This window comes from Myotis daubentonii, chromosome 8 (genome assembly GCF_963259705.1).
Source record: "Myotis daubentonii chromosome 8, mMyoDau2.1, whole genome shotgun sequence".
NCBI classification, from domain to species: Eukaryota; Metazoa; Chordata; class Mammalia; order Chiroptera; family Vespertilionidae; genus Myotis; species Myotis daubentonii.
This window is the reverse complement of record NC_081847.1, coordinates 37600338-37619239: the sequence shown is the minus strand read 5'-3', so window position 1 is coordinate 37619239 and position 18902 is coordinate 37600338. Positions and strand designations below refer to the sequence as shown.

The 18902-nt window shown below is 42.8% G+C and overlaps 1 protein-coding gene across 4 annotated transcripts in view; it reads right to left on the bottom strand.

Moving 5' to 3' along the window:
- Positions 1–18902, bottom strand: part of PHF20 (PHD finger protein 20) — a 135539-nt gene that overhangs the window by 97347 nt on the left and 19290 nt on the right. For all 4 annotated transcript variants that reach the window (XM_059706032.1, XM_059706034.1, XM_059706035.1 and 1 more), the window contains exon 2: positions 10264–10378. In XM_059706032.1, coding sequence (XP_059562015.1) covers positions 10264–10346 — 83 coding nt within the window. In that variant the 5' untranslated portion in view covers positions 10347–10378. The remainder of the gene's footprint in view (positions 1–10263; positions 10379–18902) is intronic.

Sequence of the window (18902 nt, the reverse complement as noted above, 5' to 3'; positions counted from 1 at the left end):
ATGTATGTGTGTGTGTGTGTGTGTGTGTGTATATATATGATACATGTCTTTACACATTTGTCAAAACGCAGAGAATATACACCAAAAGTGAACCCTAATGTAAACTATGGACTCTGGATGATGATGACGTGTCAATATAGGTTCATTGATTATAACAAAGATACCACTTTGGTGAAGGATGTTGACAGTGGGGAAGGCTATGTATATGTGAGGGCAAGGGATGGGAATTCTATTTTCTGCTCAGTTTTACTGTGAATCTAAAGCTGCTCTTCAACATAGATCTTTTTCTTTTAATCCCACATACTCACTGCCAATTCCCAAATTTTTATCTCTAACCCAGAGCTCATGAATGCTTGACTCAGTCATTCAACCATCTGCTCAACATCTCCACTTGGTTATCTAAAAGGAATCCCATACTGCCCAGCCGGCATGGCTCAATGACTGAGCATCAATTTATGAACCAGGAAGTCGCGATTCGACTCCCAGTCAGGGCATGTGCCCGGGTTGCTGGCTCGAGACAGTCAATTGATGATTCTCTCTCATCATTGATGTTTCTACCTCTCTCTCCCTCTCCCTTCCTCTCTGAAATTAATAAAAATATACCTTAAAAAAATAAAAGGAATCCTGTATTTAATATATGCAAAACCAAACTGCTAATTTTCCCATTACTAGCAAATAGTAATTCTTCTAGTACTTAGATCAAAAGCCCCCGGAGTCATCCTTAACTCTTCTCTATCTCTCACAATATCAGTAAATCTGTTAACTGTATCTTCAAAAAAATACCCAAACTCTGATCACTTTCATCATCTCTACCACTGCTTTTTAGTTTAATCCACCTTTAATTTGGACTACAAAAGATTCCTTACTATACTCCCTATTTCTGCCCATGCCTGCCTACAGCATATTCTACACACAATAACCACAACCACTTTTAGTAACTGAAATCAGATCATGTCACTTTCCTGTTTAAAATCTTTCATGACTTCCTATTACATTTAAAATAAAGTCCAAACCCTCTATTACAGTCAATTTGGCTTTTCCTGACATTTGAGGACTCCTCTTCTACCTCTAACCCTTTACTCCTTATCCTCCTTCTATTGCTTGGACATTCTGTGCCTTGTCTGCCTCTGCTTGGAAGTTTCTTTCCCTAACCTGGATCACTCCCTCACTTGTCTCCTTGTCAGACAGACCATCCTTAAATACCCTCTATATTTAAAAAAAAAAACCACCAAAAAAAGAAAAAGCCACCCCTCATAGAGTGTCACTCTCTATCTACTTATCAGTACTTATACCCCTCACCACATAACCTTACACGTATTACTCTGTTTGTTTATGGTCTATCTCCACTGAAATGTCAGCTCCTAAAGAAGAGGGTCTATGTCTATCCTAACCACTTCTCTATCTCTAGCATCTAGCACTGAATGAATGACTTGGCGTCAGGTCACCTTTGTGAAGCCTTCTGAAATTCCCACGTGAAATTAATTGTTCTTCCCCCGGGATGTTTACATGGGTAAACATCACCTCATGATATAATTAATTTCTGAGACTTGATAATCCATCCTTGGTATAGAACACAGCATGGGCATCAAAGCCATATTTTGTCATGCTCAAAAGACAGATTACCTGAATTCAAATCTCAAACCCCCTAATTATTAGTTGGGCAACTTACTTAACTGTTCTGTGCCTCTGTTTCCTAATATATAAATTGGTAATAATAAAAGTACCACCTCATAGTGTTGTGAGAATTAAATGGGGTTTAAAACACGTAAAGCCTTTAGATGCCTGGCACAGAGTAAATCACTAACTATGAGCTATTATTACTACAAACATAAGCATGGGACTATATGATTAACAGTCCTTGGCTGGCACTGCTAAAAGCCAAAGCAAATACCCCACTGGCCTCTAGATTTTTCTTCATTTCCATAGTGCCTATATGCCTGACTCACAGCAGATACTCATGTATGTGGAGAGCTCAGAAATAAAAGACTACTGTGGGGGAAAGACGATATAAGAAGTGAAGAAGTATGAACCAGAAACTCAGACTTGATTGGTGCAAATAAACCTAATGAAAAAGAAATAGAAAAGAGAGCTAAGGACATTATGAAACTAAGATTTTAAAATCCTTTGCAAAACAAATAGAAGGTGATTATGATCAACTTAAATGGAAACAAAATAGTGGAAATGTGCCAAAGAGTCAGGAAAGCAACAGACAGAAGGAGCTTTTTTCACCACTATGTTCAGATCAAGAACAGGGAAGGCCAGGCCTACTGTTCAGGGCAGATCGTGTGCTCCTGACAGATGACAGGAAGGAGGCAAAGAAGGCCCCAGAACAAGCAGCTTCCATTCTATTCATAAAGCATCATTAATAGGAAACTGTAGCTTCTCATATGTTAGACAGTTCACCTACAGAACCCTGGAGATAAAGAGGGCAGGCAGGATTACTCTGCCTATAGATAGAATAGGAAAAGGATATACAGAAAGTTCCCCCCAAAGTGGTAGGCCCAAAATTAGAGCACAGATTCTTATCACTATCCACAGTCTGTTTGGTGAGATAAACTGCTTTGAGAATTAATGATCTCCATGGAAAATCCAAATTTATATTTTACAAACTCCCTTTAAAAAATTAAAATCCTAATTACATGATTTCTTTGAGATCCTATAATGTAAGAAAAATTGGCTTGATTGATTTAAAAATAAATTCTGAAAGATACACAGAACACTGTCATCCAGGAGAACTAAGTAAGTCTTAGACTCATTAGTAATTAATTTGTGCCTTGAACAAGTCATTTTACCTCTGTGCTTCAGGTCCAAATGGGTTTGGTACGGGGGTTTGTCACAGCAATAGTGATTGCTATGACAGGGTTTAAATGAGAAAGCTCAAGTAAAGCAATTAAAGCAATCAGCATCATGCTGATTAAATGTTAGTTGCCACTGCTATTGTTAGTTTAACAGAAGTATAATATTAGGCGTTCTATATCCTGTTACAACAGTATACAAAGGTGAGGAGAGAAAAGCTAGGATTCAGTATAAGCAATAAAGACATCAAAGATATAAACATGAATCCCATGTACTCACTCACTCTGGGTCACATTTGTATCTCCATTTACTTCTACTGTCACATGGATTTTGAAAAATACTTTAATCCTTTCATGCCTTGTGGGGGTTTTTTTGTTTGTTTGTTTGTTTGTTTTCTTGTGGGGTTTTTTGTTTGTTTTGTAACTAGGAGCAAATCAAGAAAATATGGAAGAGCACCTAGAAAAAGGAATCCCTTGGAAGGCATGGCAGCCTTTGGAGTCAGATCATCAGGGCTGCAAATCCCAGCTCTACCACTCACCAGCTATAAAATTTGGGACAAATTTATCTGTGAACCTCGGTTTCTTCCTTCATTTGTAAAATTAAAATAATAAACAACCTAATAGCTTGTTGAGAAGATTTGATGGAGAAGCTGCATAATAATAGCCTGACACAGAGTCAGTCCTTTACATAACTATTCTATAATTATGCAATATTTAAAAAGGAAACATTTCCTCTCAGGCTTAAGATGTAAACAATCAAAAAAACGTAGGAAAATGTTTTCCTAAAATCATGGAACGAAGGTCACAAATATTTTATTGAGTACCTACTATACACCATGTGCAAATTTTTTTTTTTTTTTTTAAATAGCAGCCAGGAACAAACCGAAATAACCACTTTTATTTTTTTTTCCTGTTTTTTTTTTTTAATATATTTTATTGATTTTCTACAGAGAGGAAGGGAGAGGGATAGAGAGTGAGAAACATCAATGAGAGAGAAACATCGTTCAGCTGCCTCCTGCACGCCCTCCAGTGGGGATGTGCCCGCAACCAAGGTACATGCCCTTGACCGGAATCGAACCTGGGACCTTTCAGTCCGCAGGCCGACGCTCCATCCAGTGAGCTAAACCAGTTTCGGCCAAATTTTTTTATTGACTTATTTATTTAAGAGAGAGAGGGAAATACTGATTTGTTGTTCCTTATTATGCATTCATTGGCTGCTTCTTGTATGTGCCCTGACTGAAGATGAAACCTGCAACCTTGGCATAGAACAGTGCTCTAACCAACTGAACTATCCAGCCAGAGCCCACCATATGCAATTTTGAGGCACTGGAGATGTATCAGTGAACAAAATAGCCCACCTGTGGCTGCCATCAAAATACACTTATCATATTTCTCCACTTCACTGTAAGTCAGAGTTCAGTCAGCAAATCAACATTATTGTTTTTGCATAACAATGGAGGAATTTCTGCCCTTGAGCACACAACTCCTGCTTGGAGGAACCCCATTTGAAGAGACAATAAGAAATGAAACTAGAAATCCTATCAATTGAAGAGGCTTGTAAAAAACATATTACATTAAATCTCTACCCCCGTTAAATTCTATAGTTTCATAGCCTGGGGGTATCTGCTGAGATTAGGAGGAAGTTATTGTTTGAGGTAAACTGTTCTTGGGGCTCAGCATTTCATTGAAAATGAGAGACCTTGATAGCCCCTATATCATGGGTGGGCAAACTTTTTGACTCGAGGGCCACAATGGGTTCTTAAACTGGACCGGAGGGCCGGAACAAAAGCATGGATAGAGTGTTTGTGTGAACTAATATAAATTCAAAGTAAACATCCTATCTAATAAAAGAGAAAGATGGTAATTGGCGTACGACCGCTACCCTTCCCATTGGCTAATCAGGGAGATATGCAAATTAACTCCCAGCCAACATGGTAGCCGGCAGCCAGGCAGCTGATGTGAACAGGGAGGCTTGCATGCTTCAATGACAGAGGACTCCAACGTTCCCCGCCTGACTTGCCAGCCTCTCAGCTGCAACTCTAAGCAACTATGTTGCAAATATAGAAGCTAAAAAACCCCCAGAAACCTGCTTTACTCAGCGGAGCTTTAGCCAGCCGGACCGCAACATTGTATCAAATACAGGCGGTAAACAAAGGCCAGAAACCTGTTTTCAGCAGCCGAGGCCTCAGAGCTAAAGCTGGCCCAGAATAAAAAGAAAAAAAGGAGCGGTTGGGAGCTTCAGTCACCCGTCAGCCTGAAAACGGCCCTAGCCCCTCAGCCAGACTGGCCAGGCACCCCAGTGGGGACTCCCACCCTGATCCAGGACACCCTTCAGGGCAAACCAGCCAGCCCCACTCATGCACCAGGCCTCTATTCTATATAGTAAAAGGGTAATATGCCTCCCAGCACCGGGATCAGCGTGACGGGGGCAGCGCCCAAACCCCCTGATCAGCCCTGCTCTGTGTGTGACAGGGTGCAGCGCCCCAACCCCCTGATCGGCCCTGCTCTGTGGGTGATAGAGAGTGGCGCCCCAACCACCCCCCCCCAACACGGGCCCTGCTCTGTGTGTGACGGGGTAGAGCCATAACCTCCCCATCGGCCCTGCCCTGAGTGTGACAGTGGCGGCGCCCCAACCCCCTGATCGGCCCTGCTCTGTGGGTGATAGAGGGTGGCGCCCCAACCCCCTGATCTGCCCTGCTCTGTGTGTGACGGGGGGCGGTGCCCCAACCCCGTGATGGGCCCTGCACTGTCAGTGACAGTGGAGAGCTCCTCAACCCGCTGATCCGCCCTGCTCGGTGTGTGACAGGGTACGGAGCCCCAACCCCCCGATGGGCCCTGCTCTGTGCATGACAGGGGGCAGCACCCCAACCCCCTGATTGGCCCTGCTCTGTGCGTGACAGGGGGTGGCGCCGCAACTTCCCTATCGACCCTGCCTTGAGTGTGACAGGGGGCGGTGCCCCAACCCCCCAATCGGCCCTACCCTGAGCGTGACTAGGGGTGGCATCGCAACCTCCAGATCCGCCCTGCTCTGTGCATGACAGGGGGCGGCGCCCCAACTCCCCAATTGGCCCTGCTCTGAGCCCGACCAGGTGCTGCACCTAGGGATTGGGCCTGCCCTCTGCCACCCGGGAGCAGGCCTAAGCCAGCAGGTCGTTATCTCCCGAGGGGTCCCAGACTGCGAGAGGGCACAGGCCGGGCTGAGGGACCCCCTCTTCCCCCCGCCCCCCGAGTGCACAAATTTTTGTGCACTGCGCCTCTAGTCATTACATAAAAGGGTACGGTCTTTTTTTTTTTAGTTTTATTCATTTTTTTTAGTTTGCCCACGGCTGTCCTATATGCTACTTCATCCCTGCTCAATGTATAAATATCTGGAGCAGCCTCTTCATAGCAGAGTGTGAAGTTATTTTCATCTCCCTTCATTAGATGAATGCAGCCTCTCCAAGGCTCTGATGACCCCATTCCCAAGAAGGTACCATTCGGAAAGTGGGAAGAGCTTGAAGTCTGCACACAACCTGGCATATAATCCTATACAATAAAGATGTAATATGCAAATGGTCATTACACTGTGAAGCATAATGATCGGATCTACCTTGTAATGAATCATGGATCAGCAGGAGGGTGGGGCAGGAGCTACTGGCTACAAGCAGGTGGTGGAGAGCTACATGAGGGGGCAGGGCAGCAAGCTATGAGGAGGGGGTGGGCGTGAAGAGGGGTGGGGGGAGCGACAAGAGGGCAGCAGCAAGCTACTGGCGCACTACTGGCTCACGGATTCTTGCACAGGGCTACTAGTAGGTATTAAATAAGTACCTATGAATTATGGACCCGAAAAGAAATCTTCCAAGCCCAGGAGGTTCCCTGTTCCATAAAGATATTTTCTGTTTGAATGTTCATTAGGCAGCTTTTGTTGTTGTTGGTATTGATTTGTTTGAACAGATTTCTTCCTTTATATTAGAATTAGGAATTCTTTAAGTACAGAAATTATTATATACACTTTCTATATGATTTCTTAGACATATAACAGTGATTTATAAATAGCAGTATCTAAATAAAAATTAGAGGAGAAAAAAATACACCCATCACATCCTTATCAAGTGGTTAGTACCTGATTGCAGCTGCAACACCTCTAAACCAATCACCATCTCTGTGATTTCTCCACACTTCTCCTAGCCAATGGTTAAGTAGAAATACTAAGACAAGACTTTTTGGGAGACAAGACTCGACATCTTTGGGTTTGAAAGGAGTTTTTAGGGGTAAAATAGGCAGGTTTTAGGAATTAAGGAGTCCATAGAAAAAGCACAGGGCTACAAAGTTGCAGAAGGTACATTTCCATAAAAGAAGGGAGCTGAGAGCTGCAGAAGGTATACGTTTACAGAATAAAGGGAAGGAAGCCCCTCATTCAGAGAGGGAAGAGGAAAGCCCAAAGGGAATAGAAAAACAAGGGAGAAGAGAACCTCACATACCTCGCTGTGAGGTTTGAGCTCTGAAGTTGCTATAGTGACCAAATCAGAGGGAATAGTGACCAATCAGAGATGGGAGGGATGTCAGGGCTAAAAGAACTGCAGCCTTTATAAACCCTGCAAAAAAGGGACTTAGTGGGACTCTCTCCCCGTCCCCATGTGGGAGTCTGTGCTTATTTCTCAATAAATTTCCATCTTTCATTATATCACCTTTTGTCCATGGTTTCATTCTCGACTCCACTAGACAAGGACCCAGGGATCATCCTGCACAGAGGAACATCACGCATTCCAGTTCAATTTTTGCATTTCAGCTTGTGGACTCTCCTCATCTCCTTCGCCAAAATTTTCTGAGAATTGCATTGCAGTCTAAAACTTCCCCCCTTCCTTCTCTCTCCTTCACAGGGGTCAGACTATGCAAGGCAATCTGATAGCTCTCCCAGCCTCTTCACCTCACTCCCCATTTCCCAGGTGATTTCCAAATAAATCAATTGCATAGCTTCTTGGGAGAATCGAATCTAACACACTAGCACTCACTAAGCCTGCATTCTTGTGGGGAAGACAGATAAACAAGTACAAAAAACAATCAAATCAAAATAATTTATCAACTGGAAAAGGTATAGCATGAGATAATTCTTTGAAGTGTTCTGTCTCCTGTTAGTGTTGATGTTTACAAGAATCTATATATGTGTTAAAACTCATAGGCATGTACATCAAAAAAAAGGGGGGAATATTATTATATGTATATTAAAAATGATGTTAAAGGTAGCCTTGGCCAGTGTGGCTCAGTTGGTTGAGCGTCATCCCATTCACTCAGAGGTCCGCAGACTTCCAATCAGGGCACATACCAGGGTTTGGGCCTTCATCCCCAGTGGGGTGTTCCAGGAGGCAGCCCATCAATGTCTCTCTCTCTCTCTCCACTCCTCTCTCTTTCTAAAACCTACAAAAACATATTTTAAAAATAAATAAAAAATATGTAGATTTTGTGCCTCATAATGAATGCAGAAATCTGTTTTAAAAAAAGAAAAAAAAAGTAGAGCCTGGAGGGCATGGCTAGTGGTCGAGCGTTGACCTATGAACCAGGAGGTCATGGGTTAGATTTCTGAACGGGGCTCATGCCCGGGTTGCAGCTCAATCCCCAGTGTGGGGTGTGCAGGAGGCAGCGGATGGATGATTCTCTCATCATTGATGTTTCTATCTCTCTCTCTCCCTCTCCCTTCTGTCTGAAATCAATAAAAATATATGTTAAAAAAAAGTAGAAATAAAATTATACTGTAAGAGTTTTAAAAAGGAACTCACATTATTTACCTTGAAATACTATTTAACTTATAAATTAAATATAGAAATTTGTTACAAATTAAATATAATTTATCCTTAGGTGTATCTATATTTTTTTAAATGCCAAGAAAATCTTCAACCTCATGCAGATTTGTTAGTAGTAATATTGGTATTTAACTTTGAAATTATTTTGTGTACAACACAGAATAAGTCAAACAGGTCAATATGTTAGTGTGATTAGGAACAAAGATTTTCAATATAAAAGAAAGGCAAAAATATAAATTACAGCCTGGCATCTGTGTCTCAGTGGTTGAGAGTCAATCTATTAACCAGGAGGTCATGGTTCAATTCCTGGACAGGGTACACGCCCAAGTTGCCAGCTCAATCCCCACTGGGGGTGCGGCACGCTGGAGGCAGCTGATCAATGATTCTCTCTCATCACTGATGTTTCTCTCTCTCTCTCTCCCTTCCCTTCCTCTCTGAAATCAATAAGAATATTTTTTTTTTAAAAAGCGGTCGGGGGAAGCCTACACTCTTTCTTATAAAAACTCAGAGAGGGTCCAGCCAGTGTGACTCAGTGGTTGGGTGCTGACCCATGCACCAACAGGTTGCAGGTTCAATTCCCAAATCAGGGGCATGTAGGAGGCATCCAAATGATGTTTCTCTCTCATCGATGTCCTCATCTCGCTCTCCCTCACCCTTCCTCTCTCTCTAAAATCAATAAAAACGCTATTTTTTTAATCAGCAGAGGGGAAAAAGAGCAAATTTTCCTTTAAAAAAAATTTTTTTTAACTCAGAAAGGTTTGAGTTCTGAAATCCCTACCTTCACATTCTAGGAAATTGTAGAATGTCCTCAACAACCATTGTGATTTTATACTTTATAAGACCTTTCCCTACATATCCCATAATTTCATTCCCAGACAAAATTCTGTGAGGTCAATACAACTATTACTCACAATTATAGATGAAGCTGATGCTCAAAGCAGCTAATTACCAGCCAGAGGTCAGATGTCAATGACAAAGAATACAACCCCTCAGCTTCTGAATCTAATCACCCCTAAATTATGACAATTAAATTTCAACCATACAACACACCCAGAAAACAGCAGGGGGTTGTTCACAACACAAGACCTGTTCCAATCTCACCCCTTTTCTTCACTCTTCCATTCCTGACCTTTCTCTCTTCTCCTCCTCCAGACAGGCAGCCAGGAGCAAAAGAGCTGCCACTATTAACTCTTCCCTTCCCTATAGCCACTCATGCTTCTTTTTCTCATAACTTTTTTCAGATGAAGAGGCAGAAAGGGTAAACAAGTATAAACAAGAGGTCACAGCCCTGGCTGGGTAGCTTAGTTGGTTAGAGCGCCGTACCAATACCCCAAGGTTTCGGGTTCAACCCCAGGTCATGACCAGGAACATATAAGAGTCAACCAATGAATGCATAAATAAGTGGAACAAATCAATGTTTCCCTCTCTCTCTCAAATCAATAAATAAATAGAAGAAATTAAATTTTAAAAAAAAAAAAAAAAACAAGAGGTAACAGAATGATCCCCCTAACACAGGGGTCCCTGAACCAAAGAGAAAGGACATTCCCATCGCTCTAGACTTGTCTCCTTCCACCTTCCAAGAGTCAGGGAGCAGGAAAACACTACAGAAAAGCCCAGGCTACCCCTCGTTATCAGTGCTGGCAAAAGTCCTTTACTGAAGGGATTTAATTAATGAAAAAATGTAAAAATACCAGTTTTTTAATCGGTCCCGGGCTTCCAACTGGGCTCCCACTTCAAAGCTGATTCCTCGTCTGTTAGGTGGATGCTTTGTCATTTTCAGTCATCAACGGGGCTGCCTTTATTCTCCTGAAAAAGCCAATTAAATATTTATGAAACTCAGGCAAGTTATGCCCAGAGTGTAGTATCACTCACTACACATAAAGAACAAACAGGCATTATTCAAAACACAAAGCTCCAGGAAACCCTGTCTTCCCCCTCTTTCACTCCTGCCCTCATCCTAACACAGGTATGCCCTCCACTGGTTCCTCCTCCTTTATGCAGCACCCTGTCATCTCTGGAACTGTGAAGAGAAAGGACTTACATATAAAAGGGCATCTCTCAGAACTCCAAGAAAGCAACTCTCAGGGTTAAATTTAACCATTTGCTGATAGTCACCAAATATCTGCAGAGAGACTATTTAGGAAAACAGTGAAGACAGAGAGACAGAGTGCCTGCCCTCATGAAGCCTCCAAGCCATTGAAGGAGGACAAAAATGTAGCCAGCAAACAGATAAATGAACCCGGCCAGTGAAGCCCAGTGGTTGAGTGTCAACCTATGAACCAGGAGATTCCCGGTCAGAGTACATGCTCTGGTTTCAGGTTCAATCCCAGGTAGAGGGCATGCAGGAGACAGCCAATCAATGATTCTCTCACATCATTATATATTTTTAATGATTCTTCTCATCATCGATGTTTCTCTCTCTCTTCCTCCCCTTCGTTTCTGAAATCAATAACAAAAATATATTTTTTGAAAACACAGATAAATGAAAACTGCAAACTGTGACTGCTATGAATGTTAAGAGCTACAAATGAAGCAAACAAAAGCTGATCCACTGATTTCTGGCCCTACTTTTGGAAGACTGGACAAGAAAGATCTCTATACTTTCTTTGATCTATTTATATTTTCTACTTCTTATGTCCATTCTGACAATTTATATTTTCCTAAGTAATTCTTTTTGGTACTGGGATTGGTGATCATTTTCTAGGAGTAAAATCTATCACTAGTGGTAGTTTTGATGGAGATGGAGCCACTCTTGAGCTCTCAGGACATTTGAGCAAGCCACCTCCATAAAGCAAGCTACCCCTAACTAAATTCTCTCCCACTAAACTTTTTTTTTTTTAAATCCTCACCTAAGGATATTTTTCCATTGATTTTTAGAGAGAGTGGGAAAGAGAAAGATAGAAGCTTTCCCACTAAACTTTAGATCTCAACAGCCTATAATGCCCAATCTGCCTCATAGGAGCACAATCTTTGCAATGGATGAATGTGGAAAAATCACAGACGTGGATCCTTATATCTGATGTGTAATACCATCACATCTTAGAAAAAATCTGCTTGCAATATATTACATGGAAAGGCAGGATGCAAAATTATACCACTTTGAACTCATTAAATCTCATGTGCATGAGGGGGAAAAAACTGGAAGAAAAAAACAGGCTGTAGGTGACTGTTCTTTTTCTCTTAAACTGTTTCTTAAATTTATAGTTTATCACAACAGAAATTATCCGTAAGAAAAAAGAAAGTGTTAGGTGAGGATGAGCTATCCATCAAGCCCATTCTAAAGGCCAAATATTGGGGAACACACAAAGTAAGCAAACTAAGTCAGAAATGCCCTGGCAGGTGTGCTCAATGGTTAGAGCATCAGCCATATACTTAAGGGTCTTGGGTTCAATTCCCAGTCAAAGGCACCTACTGGATTATAGGTTTGATTCCCAGCCCCAGTCAAGGCACATGTGGGAGGCAACTAATCGATGTGGGACATATCGATGTTTCTCTCCTTCCTTCTCTCTCCTTCTAAAAATCAATGGAAAAAATATCCTCAGGTGAGGATTAACAACAACAAAACTAAGTCAGGAGTAGTTGATAGTTATAATTTAAAAAGCTAGTAAAGGGAGTCAGAGGCTTGACTGGCTTTCCCTAATACTCTCCAAGAAAATAAGATATCAAATCAGATAGAAATAAATCCAATCAGTAGAAGTCCTATTTTGGCTTACCTCAACAAATTATCACAACAAATACCACAACAAATTATCTTTTCATCTCTGACCTCATGCATACCAAGTAATATTCAGATTAGTAAGTAGTTTAACTTCCCAGATTATGTGAAAATGTGATGCCAAACAAGAAGAAAGGCAGAGTAGCACTGAACACTCACTGAGCTGCTAGTGAAATGGGGATGGGGATGGTAATAGTACCTACTTGCAGGCAGTTGTCTGAGAGGGTTAATGAGCACAGGACTAATATAAAAAATAAGGACTTGCCCTAGCTGGTTTGGCTCAGTGGATAGAGCGTCAGCCTATGGACTGAAGGGTCCCAGGTTCGATTCCAGTTGAGGGCACATGCCTGAGTTTCAACTCAATCCCCAGGAAGCAACCAATCAATGATTCTCTCTCATCATTGATGTTTCTATCTCTCTCTCCCTCTTCCTTCCTCTCTAAATCAATAAAAATATATTTTTAAAAAATGACTATATAGTTAGTAGCTATTAATAACTCTATTATTACAAACTTAGGCTTAAAGTAATTTGGCTAAGGTTCAGGTACAAGTGTCAGGCCCCAGAACAAAAGCCCAGGTCTGCTTGATTTCTGAATTAATACTTTTTTTTTTAATCCTCACCTGAGGATATTTTTTCCATTGACTTTTAGAGAGAGTGGTGGGTAGGGAGGAAGGGGAGAAAGAGAGACAGAGCAAGAGAAAGAAAGAAACATCAACATGAGAGACACACACATCGATTGGTTACCTCCCGTACATGCCCTTGACCAGAAATCGAACCTATGATCCTTCTGTCAGTGTGCTATCACTCTAACCACTGAGAAAAACCGGCCAGAGTTGAATTAGTGCTTTTATCTCACAACTCCCTTGCCCCAGGTACCCCAGAGACCTTTCATTAAAATACAGGAGTGGCCCTAACCGGTTTGGCTCAGTGGATAGAGTGTCAGACTGCGGACTGAAGGGTCCCAGGTTCGATTCCAGTCAAGGGCATGTACCTTGGTTGCGGGCACATCCCCAGTAGGAGGTGTGCAGGAGGCAGCTGATCAATGTTTCTCTCTCATCAATGTTTCTAACTCTCTATCCCTCTCCCTTCCTCTCTGTAAAAAAATCAATAAAATATATTAAAAAATAAAATAAAATGAAATACAGGAGTGTGGGAGCAAGGGAGTGAATGAGTAAAGATGACTAAATTAATCCCAACGACTCAAGAAAACAAATTCCTTCTACTGTCTGGGATGGGAAATCCTCTAGTGTCACTCTCTATTTACAAACCCTGGACCTACTCCTATGCCCACCCTCATCAACACAACTTTCTATCTACTCTCTAACATCAATCCCTCCTCCTCTACATCCTGCTGGATTTGTCTGTCACTGGCTCGAACCCTCATCATAGCCACTCAATTCCAACGTATTGGACCATCTAACTAAACTCTCTCTAGAAATTCACAGCTCCTGGCTGAACCTCCTGTTATGGCCCCGACCAGAATCCGGGCTACACCAAGGAGCCCCACCTTCTTAAGCCCTTTTTGAACTCCTATATGGGAGACCCTTCTTGCTCAACCACCGTCTCCCTACTGATCCTCCTCCCCTGGGTACGTATCTCCCATATCTGTCCTTACCCAGGCAGCTGCTCCGAGAACACGCGGACAGGTTTCTGCCCAAGCCAGAGCTGACCGACCAGGACTCCCGAGTACCAGCCCTTCACCCTGGTGACTCGGTCCTCCTTAAGAACCTACATCCAAAAGCCTTGGAGCCTAGGTGGATGGGACCCCACACTGTAATCCTCACAGCCCCCACAGCAGCCAAGCTGCTTGGCGACCCATCGTGGCACCACCTCTCCAGACTCAAGAGGACCCCGGAGCAGCATGACTTCTATAAATGTGAGGTGTTGGGCCCTACTAAGGTCTGCCTTAGTCGCCCTCCCGCTCCTCCTTCTCCTCCCAGCCCTGAGCAACCTACACCAACCCCCACCTGCTTATGTGTGGAGGTTCAAGGTCCTTGATGCCTCCCAAAACTCCAGAGCCCACCCTGCCCCCACGGGTGTACTACCAGACCAGTAATCTGGTAACTGGGGGACGAGTCACTTAGAACTGCACCCAAAACCACACCGCAGCCAGTCTCACCAAGGCCAGCCCGGGTACCTTCTTTTGGTGCTACGGCACCTTAAGCAACTGAATGAACTCCTCTGACCCTGGGCCTTGCTTCGTGGTCACAGTAGTTCCCCAACTAACCTTGTATAAAGAGTCGGAGCTCGCCTGGTTGCTCCCTCCATTCCCCCCCCACCCACCCACCGGGCCGCCTTCCTCCCTGTCATGTTAGGGGTGAGTATCACTACCTCGATAGGCCTCACCAGGGGGCCCTCAAGAACAGTCTGGTCTCTGCTCAGGACTTCAATAACAAGTTCCAGTTAGCCCTGGAGTCTACTACCGCCTTTTATAGCCTCCCTACAGCGACAAGTAACATCAATAGCCCAGGTAGCCCTACAGAACCAGCGCGCCTTAGATCTTCTGACTGCAGAAAAAGGAGGAACCTGCATATTCCTTCAGGAAGAATGCTGCTACTACATCAACGAGTCCGGAATAGTGGAGCAAAACATGCAAACCCTGACTAAACTGAGTGAAGAACTACATGCAAGACACTTCCAGGACAACTCTCCTTTCGGCTGGTTCCAAAGCCCCTTAGCTACCTGGGTCCTACCCATGATAGGGCTCCTGATTCTCATCTGTGTCTTTTTTCTCCTAGCCACCTGCCTCCTCAAGTTCAACTGCTCGCAGATTGCAGAGATGTCATGGGTGACTGTGCATCAGCTCCTGCTCCATCCCTACACTCGGCTGCCCTCTGACCTGCCTCTGCCTGACCCTGGCCTTTAACGTCCCCCCCCCCATCATCCCTGGTCAGCTGGAAGTAGTCAGAACGAGTCAGCATCCCCTATCACTAAAAGGCCGGGATGTTAGGTTGGAGGGAGCCCAGAATCAGATGCATGCAGATGCGTGACAAGATAATGGACTCTCCCTGGAATTTCTAACAGATCAGCGTGTCAGACATAGATACCCGCTCCTCCCTGGTATCCACGACGACGCCCACACGGATACTGACTCCTTCCTGAATACCCTGCCGACCCCCGCAGCGGGAGCTTCCTCAGCTCATGCCCCCGCCCCTCATTAAACACCTGTATAAAAAGAAACACCCCTTCCCTGTTGGTGCGACTCCACGGGCCCTGTCTTTGGGGTTCATTGGTCGCCCGGGGACTCAGATTAAAAACTTTCCTTTTCTTTCTTTTAAAAATAAAAGAAAACGAATTCCTCTTGAGGCTGAATTGTCAGAAGGTTTTCCTTATCATGAATTAAAACCCGTTCATTTTAACTCTGACCCACTTGTTTGAAGTTTCACTCTCTGGTATTATACAGAACAAGACTAAGGACTAATCTGCCTTTCACTTCCAATCCCCAATCTTCCCTCCACTCCTCTGGGAGTGGCAGAATTTGTTTTTACATTTCACATTCATTCGTCCAACAAACCATTAGTACTGTCATTAAGGCACTGTGCTGGAAATTAGAAATAAGAAATCTAACTCAGTCCTCGCTTCAGTCCAGCCAGGAAGACAAACACAAATACTGAGAAGAGATGAACAAGCTCTAACAAAGGGCAAGGGGAGAGATACCCTGGAAATCATTTGAAAGTCTCAATTTAATCTAACAACACCTGCTAATGAAAAAGAGTTCAAGACAGAAGCAGAAATTTTTTTTTTTAATTACATAAGATGCTTCTCACATTTAGGTGTATTTTTTTAATCCTCACCCAAGGATATTTTTTATTGATTTTTCAAAATATTTTGTATTGATTTTTAGAAAGTGAGGAAGGGAGAGAGAAACATAGATGTGAGAGTGTAACATCTGTTTGGCTGCCTCCTGCAACCCCCTTCTGGAGATAGAGCCCACAACCTGGGCATGTGCCCTGACTGGAAATCTAAAGAGAAACCTTTTGGTGCACATGATTATACACAACCAACTGAACCACACTGGCCAGGGTTTTAATGATTTTGAGAGAGAGAAAAAGGAAAAGAGAAACATCCATGTGAGAAACATCAATTGGCTGTCTCCCTTATACGCCCTAACCAGGGACTGAACTTGCAACCTGGGTGGTGTGCCCTGACATGGAATTGAATCCACAACCTTTTTGATGTACCAGATGATGATCCAACCAACTGAGCCACCCAGACAGGGCTCACATTCAGTTTTTTGTTGTTGTTGTTGTTTTTAATATATATGTTATTGATTTTTTACAGAGAGGAAGAGAGAGGAATAGAGAGTTAGAAACATCAATGAGAGAGAAACATCGATCAGCTGCCTCTTGCACACCTCCTACTGGGGATGTGCCCACAACCAAGGTACATGCCCTTGGCCGGAATTGAACCTGGGACCTTTCAGTCTGCAGGCTGACACTCTATCCACTGAGCCATAACGGTTAGGGTTACATTCATTTTTAAACATAAATTTTTTTCCAGATACAACAGGGCTAAGATTCCATAGCTTTTAACACATTTCGTACCGCTCAGGAGTTTTCTCATGTTTCGCACGCCATCTGTTAAGGACCGCTCACGAGTGTTCTCGTTTTTCACGCCCATGGAAAAAGGAGAGAATCTAGATACTTATGTAAATTTTGTTTGGTCCCTCTTCATAGAGGAAAATGTTTTACGCAGTACCATACGTTAAAAAAGTATTAGGAACTTTGTTTTTGTAAATAAAAGTGTTATAATTATTGAAAAACAACACCTAAAGTGCATTATGATGATTTAAATAACGTGCAGTTTGCCCAAAAACGTGCGGTCCCTGGCATATGTCTTAGAGATTTCTATGCGGTACACAATGTGTTAATTTATCCATTCTTTTTAGCTTTTCTTCCAAAAATCTCCAGCTTCCAGAAAAAGAGGAAAAGGAATATGTTCAATAGGACAACGAGGAAAACTGAGAGAGAAAAATCTGATGCAATCTGTATTTATATAAGATTCCATTTTAAAGATCTTGGCAGGACTTCAAATTACTCCTTTACATTCAAATTTCCCAACAATGGGAGCCCCACTGCTCCCATACAGGAGACAGAGAGCCTAGTTTATTTCCTTAAATACAATATTCACAGTCAATGCACCTATATCAATGATAATAATGAAAACTTTAAATTTACACTGTGTAATACAGTTTAAAGGGCATTTTCACAAATGACAAACTAGGAAAAAATAACTGCAACACATATGACAAAGAGCTAACTTCCTTTATTAACAAAGAGTGCATACAAACCATGAACAAAAAAGTCAAAGTGTAAGAACTGGCAGATTACAGGGGGGAGGAGGAAGGGAATAATATAAAGGTCTAATAAGCATGTGATGGTATAGCTACATAACCTCACCTGAAATTAAGAAAATGCAAATCAGTCCTAGCTAGTTTGGCTCAGTGGACAGAGCGTTGGCCTGCAGACCGACAGGTCCAGGGTTTGATTCCAGTCTAGGGCACGTACCTCAGTTACAGGCTCCTCCCTGGCCCAGGCCCTGGTCAGGGCTCATGCAGGAGGCAACCAATCAATGTGTTTCTCTCACATCGATAATTCTCTCTTTCCCTTTCTCGTCCACTCTCTCTAAAAATCAATGGAAAAAATATCCTCAGGTGAGGATTAAAAATAGTAATAAAGTATCTCAATTTAAAAAAGAAAAAGCAGCCAAAACCGGTTTGGCTCAGTGGATAGAGCGTCGGCCTGCGGACTGAAAGGTCCCAGGTTCGATTCCGGTCAGGGGCATGTACCTGGGTTGCGGGCATATCCCCAGTAGGAGATGTGCAGGAGGCAGCTGATCGATGTTTCTCTCTCATTGATGTTTCTAACTCTCTATCTCTCTCCCTTCCTCTCTGTAAAAAATCAATAAAATATATTTTTTAAAAAATAAATAAATAAATAAAATAAAAAAGAAAATGCAAATCAAAATAACAATTTTTCACTTCTCAGATAGGCAAAACTCAGATAGGGAGGATGCCCAGTATTTACAGGGATGAGGAGAAAAGAGGTTGCATATATACTGTTGGTAGAAGCATAAATTGGAAAAGCTTTTCTAAAGGCAACTTAGAACTATCTACAAAAATGCACATACCTGCAAACCAGCAGTCCCACTGCCAATAACTTTTCCTAAAGATACACCCCTCCCAGACTCTGCCAAATTACCTATAAGGATGATCAAAATAGCTTTGCAATTTCTGCAGCTAAAATGTCCATCAAGAGGCCTAGTTAAATGAATTATGGTTCATCAATACAATATAATGTTGCACAGCTATCAAAAAGAATAATGGTGGGAGGGGGTGGAGAATGGCAGTCTTGGCCAGTGTTGCTGTTGGTTGGAGCTCTGCTATCCCTTACACCAAAAGGTCACGGGTTCAATTCCTGGTCAGGCCATATAGCCAGGTAAAATGAAAAGTAATTATTTCTTTAAAAAAGAATGGCAGCCTGGCTGGTGTGGCTCAAGAGGTCACTGGTTGATTCCCCGTCAGGGCTCATGCCTGGGGTTGCAGGCTCAATCCCCAGTAGGGGGCGTGCAGGAGGCAGTGATCAATGTTTTCTCTCATCGATGTTTCTCTCTCTC